The sequence below is a fragment of the Sapajus apella genome, unplaced genomic scaffold (assembly GCF_009761245.1).
Source record: "Sapajus apella isolate SASKATOON/1434 unplaced genomic scaffold, GSC_monkey_1.0 scaffold2780, whole genome shotgun sequence".
NCBI classification, from domain to species: domain Eukaryota; kingdom Metazoa; phylum Chordata; class Mammalia; order Primates; family Cebidae; genus Sapajus; species Sapajus apella.
In genome coordinates, this window is record NW_022439706.1 from 2,502 (window position 1) to 8,171 (window position 5,670).

Sequence of the window (5,670 nt, forward strand, 5' to 3'; positions counted from 1 at the left end):
CGTCAGCTGGACATGCTGGCACCCGCCTGTAGCCCCAGCTACTCAGGAAGCTGAGACAGAAAAATCGCTTCGGCCCAGGATTTTGAGGTTGCACTGAGCTGTGATCATGCCACTGCACTCCAACGTGGGCAACAGGGTAAGACCCTGTCCCCAAAACATAAAAAAACAAAACAGAAAACCCAAAATCCACCTGGGGAAAAAAACCTCAGCTCATTCTGGAGCCAACAGATCAACTCTTCATTGACAAAAAGATCGTAAGACTATGTTCAAAGGCTGCATAATCCAGTAGAAAAAATGAGCAAGGGATACTTAGCTGCTTACAGAGGAACAAACGCAGGTGGCTGCTCAGCCCCAGGCGTGACTCAGCAGTGAAGAGCTGCTGCACTCCCAAGAAGGCAGCCCTGCTGGGGAAGGTGAGGAAACCGCCCCCTCAGGTCTCTGCAGGTGGGAGGATACACCCAGAGGTGGCCTGGTGACATCCAAGTGCTACATTGTAAATGCAGACAGCACTGATGAGCCATGAACACACTCAGCAAAGCCATGACCCTGAATGCCCCGGAAGCACTGCTTGTCACTCGACAGAATGGAGCCTAACACAGCTGAACAGTGCGAAAGAGTGACAGGCATGTTTGTGTTGAGACCGAGGGATGTGGCTGGGGCCGGGGCTTAACACGGAGCCGCTCCCCGTGCAGTAGGGGCCGCCTGTCCTTCAAAGGACCGGGCTGTGTTGGGCACATCCAAGGAAGTTACTGTAGTGACTACTTCAAAGAGTACCAGAGCCACCAGAACAAGGGGTGATGATGCTGTTTTCTTCCTCATGATTCTTCATACAAAAGGAGAAAAAACTAATTATCTTAAAATAAAAAATGTTAAAATCCTCTTTAAATATCTAATGGTAACATTTCTCACTAATTTTTTAATAATCAAGCTAAGAGCTGGGAGCAACATTTATAAAGTTGCCCTAATACCTGCTAAAAATGTACAACAGACTTTGAAATTGAAGCAAAGAAAGAAAACACATCCCCAAAACTCTGACAAACGATAGAAAATGCTTTGTATACGTGAAAGGATATACCCATAGCACACAAAGCTGATTGAAAGTGTATAAAACTAACCAATAAAATTATACATTTTCAAATAAGTCACTATTTGAATTGAACTCCTGCTACTAGTTTTAGAATAACTTATCAGACAGAAGCTTGCAGAGAGCAAGACCCTGTCTCAAAAAAAGAATGAAAGAAAATACAGAAAAAAACAAGAGGTTTATTTCAATGAATGATGTACAGAAAGACAAATACTTCTTAAATGAAAATAATAATTCAAGAAAAATAAAATACAAAAATCTAAGTCAATTGTAAACAGGGGATTTTATTAGAGACTAGAAGTGAGCAGACTGCTAATTCTCAGAACGACGGTCAGCTTTGTGATCACCTTCCCTCATGCTGCCACTCAAGACAGCGACACCTACCTTCTGGGTGCGGTCCACCTCCGACATGCTCTCCTTGGAAGTCCTGCTGTCCTCCGTGGGGAAGGCGGCCGCCTGCTCCGCGCCGTGGCTGTCATCCTCCTCGAGCTCCTCTGAGTCGTCCTCGTCTGAGTCCATCTCCAGGCTCTCCCCATTCACGTGCAAGCTGCTGGCACCCAGGTCCTTCTCCCCCTAGAACACGGACAGGTGTACACCCGAAGGCAGGACCAGTGCGCACGGTGAACAAACCTGCTTTCCCTGAGGAGTCTTGGGTGACTGGGAGGTGCACGGGCCTGTGGGAGGCGGGGACACATGAAGAGGCGCCCCTGCCACCTGGAGAAGAGCCGGCAGGCAGGTGGACTGTGGCAAGGAGGGCAGGGAGGGCAGGGAAGACAGGGAGGAGTCCCCACAATGACCTCGGACACTGTGCACCGTGCACCATGCCCCTGGCAAGGAGGGCAGGGAGGAGTCCCCACAATGACCTCAGACACGGACACCGTGCCCCTATGGCAGAGGAGCTTTAGAGCCCTGGCACCTTCCCGGAGACTGAGGTCACCCAAATTGATAACCAGACTGATAACCAGGCCCTGAACACAGAAACCCATTTCCACACACATGTGGCAAGTCACTCAAACGGGCCTCTTACCTTGGAACCCACAGTGGAATGAGTTATGCTCTTAAACATCTCAATCACCGTCCTCTGTTTTAACACTTTGGTCTTTTTCTTAGGAACCAGGCTATAGGTTCCCATCCTTCGTTTTTTCTTCCGAGATACTGCAGCTGCTAAAACAAAAGGCAAGCAAGCTAAAAAAAAAAAAGTCAAAAGGGGACAAGAAAGGAAGAGAAACACCATTCAAATGTTTTTAAAGGTAGGAGACAGTTTACAAAACTCGGTCCCAAAATCACCAACGAACCCCGTCACAACAGGCGCACTGCCCACGGGCCGTCAGGACGGTGACCGGCATCCTTCACTTGCAATAAATTCGCAGAGAATCAGAAACACTTTCTAGATCATCTGTTCATCTGCTCCATTCACAATAAAACACTGAGGAAACATTGTCACCCCACCATGGAGGCAGGAAAACCAGACCGTCAGTGGCGGGCTCTGAAGTGACTCCTCCTCCCAGTCCCCTTGGCTTTCAACACATGGGATGACTACCCTTGAGAAGTCCTCTCACTTTGCAAAATAGACCAATGTGAACAGCATGTGCAGCAGAAGGGACGTGCGTGGAGCAGGAAGAGCCCGGCCTCCCCCCACCACAGGGGCCAAGCTGGGCCAGGTTTCCCCGGACACAGCTCTGTGCCATGCCCACCCCTGCGACCCTGCAGGGGCCCTTTCCCCAGCAAGAGCCTCCTTGCGCTGCAATCCAGTGACTAAGGGGAAAGAGTCCCTGGAGCTACCGTCCAGCTCTCTATTAAGACACAAGATGGTAAGAGGGAGGAGCAAATGTCTGGAGAGCCTGGAGCAGCGGTTTTCAAACAAGAGCAGCAGCGAGGATGGGTTCTGGGGGCTCCCAACCCATTCTGAGAAAAGCAGTTCCAGGTTTGATTGGTTTTATATAATCAGACTCTAAGACTTTTTTTTTTTTTTTTTAAGTTCCAGGATTTAAAGAAAAAACAGATCCAAAAGCCACTGCTTTAACTTGAAAAAAATTCTCCTAAAGGGCTGGGGAAAATCCATTCTGTTTAAAGCTAGGCACAGCAGCTCACGCCTGAAGATCCAGCTATTGCGGAGGCTTGAGGGGGCGGGAGGGATTGCTTAAGCCACACACACACACACACACACACACACACACACACACACACCCCTCTACAAAATGCAGAAGCAACAGTTAGAAGAAAGTAAGTGAGAACCATCCAAAGCAGATGGGTCCTGTAGGTCCTGTGACAGCACCACAGGACCTGGGCACATCTGCCCTGGAGTGAGGAGGTACCTAGGGCCATGGGCACTGGGACACAATCACCCCATGCGTCCATAGTATGTTCATGGGGATCGGGATCTGGGCACACAGCTGACATGCAGACACTGGAACAGGCTGTGCACAAGCCACAAAAGTCCCTTGGCAGCCCTAAGAATCAAAAACTCAACTCACTCTCACAATCATCTTAATACTCTGAATAGATATTTTGTGGGGGAGATGAAGGAGGCCTGGATTTAATCAGATAACTTTTAAGTCTCTCAGCTTTAAATATATATACACTGACTTTTGAACATGGATTTGAATCACATAGGTCCACTTACATGCAGATTTTTTCCCCCAACCAAACAGGTTGAAAATACAGTGTTTGCAAGATGCAAAACCCTGAACACAGGGGTCCAACTTTTAATATCACCAGGTTCTGAAGGGCTGACTGCAAGATTGCAGCATGCTCAGATTTCGGTCTAGGGGAACAGACGTCTACTTTCTCACTAGATTATTTTCCTTATTTCATCTTGGTAACCCATGGTTTTTGTTTTTTTGTTTTGTTTTGTTTTTTTTGAGACAGAGTCTCACTCTGTTGTCAGGCTAGAGTGCAGTGGTGAGATCTCAGCTCACTGCAACCTCTGCCTCCCAGGTCAAGCGATTCCCCTGCCTCAGCCTCCCAGGTGCGTGCCACCATGCCTGGCTACTTCTTTGGATTTTAGTAGAGACGGAGTTTCATCATGTTGGCCAGGATGGATGCTCTCGATCTCCTGACCTTGTGATCCATCTACCTCGGCCTCCCAAAGTGCTGGGATTACAGGTGTGAGCGACGAATCAAACATGACACCTGTTTATAAATAAAGCTTTACTGGTGCACAGCCACGCCCACTGTCTACATCCCATCTACATCCGCTTCCATCTGACAACACCATGACCGGCTGGGATGGGAACACTGTGGCCTGCAAAGGCTCTGGTGCTTGCTACCTGTCCCCTAGAAAGTTTGCTTACTCCTTTAATGAACTGCAGAGTGAAGACAAAGGAGATAACCCTGAATTTCACGTACTTAAGAATCATGTCAGAGCTGAGCACGTGGCTCACATCTGTAATCCCAGCACCTTGGGATGCTGAGGTATGCAGATCATTTGAGGTCAGGAGCTCAAGACCAGCCTGGTCAACATGGTGAAACCTTGTCTTTACTGTAAATACAAAATTAGCTGGGCGTGGTGGTGTCTGGTGTGTGTAGTCCCAGCTACTTGGAGGCTGAGGCAGGAGAATCGTTTGCACCTGGGAGGTGGAGGTAGCAATGAGCAGAGATCACACCACTGCACTCCAGCCTGGGCAACAGAGTGAGACTCCATCTCAGAAAAAATTAAAAAAGGATCATGTCAGGAAGTCTGTCTGCTGGAAACAAGTGAAGAACAGCATCTAATGGCCTCTTCTTACTGGCCTCACTTCTGTTATATGTGTGAAACAGACGTTAGTTAAGTATAAAATTTGCTATACGTGAAACCGTAGAGAAACGTCTATGGATGACTTTCAGAAATGTAGAATCTGTTCAGGACCTGTGTGTTTGCACTCACGGCTGGAGCGTGAAGAGGGGCCACTTCAGTGCTGCAGGGGCCTTCAGCTGTGTCCAGGGCGAGGGTCTGGCCCTGGGCCAGATGACTGGGATTCAGCGTGGTCAGGGTCCAGGAGTGAGAAAACTGCAGACAACTGGCAGTAAGTTTAGAAGAGGTCAAAGGCCTCTTAAGAAGGAGGATTTGTAGTCCAGACCTCAAAGAAGAGGGGCCAGTGCCCTGCAGATGGGATCTGGCACGGGAGAATCACAGCGGAGAATATCAGGAAAGGGTAGGGGGAGGCCCTTCAGGACCCTGAGCACAGAATCATGTCACCAGCTGGCATCTCACAGGATGCTCCGGGAGACCCAAGCATATGACAGTGTGGAACAGACGGTTCCGGAAAAACAGTGCCAGGAGTGGAAGTGGGCATGGGGTGGGGGTGGGCAGTGCCCAGCTGCTCTGCAGAAAGGCTGGGCTGCTTGGTAGAAGAGGTGTGGATAGGAAGAAAGGCAGCAGGCTCCAGAGGGCAGGCAAGGTAGAAGGGAGGGTGGAGGTGCAGGGAAAAGCAGGTACACAGGACACAACAGTCTGCGTGGTCACCATCACACTCTGCTGCCCAGAAGGGTTTCTGCCCTCAGGTCACACAGAGCAGGGCACCACTGGCCTCATGCCTGGACAGCAGCCACACAGAACTGTTCCCTGCCATGGGAGCCACTGTCCGCCGTCCTCCCTGCCCAAAAAG

The 5,670-nt window shown here is 49.5% G+C and overlaps 1 protein-coding gene across 1 annotated transcript; it reads right to left on the reverse strand.

Moving 5' to 3' along the window:
* Positions 1–1,206: 1,206 nt before the first annotated feature.
* On the reverse strand, positions 1,207–3,955 carry LOC116547354 (histone-lysine N-methyltransferase EHMT1-like). Its single transcript, XM_032273332.1, has 2 exons — positions 2,112–3,955; positions 1,207–1,657 (listed from the first exon to the last, which is right to left on the reverse strand). Exons 1-2 carry the CDS (start codon positions 2,316–2,318, stop codon positions 1,397–1,399), a joined length of 468 nt encoding a protein of 155 aa, XP_032129223.1. The 5' UTR covers positions 2,319–3,955; the 3' UTR covers positions 1,207–1,396.
* Between the last annotated feature and the right edge of the window lie 1,715 nt (positions 3,956–5,670).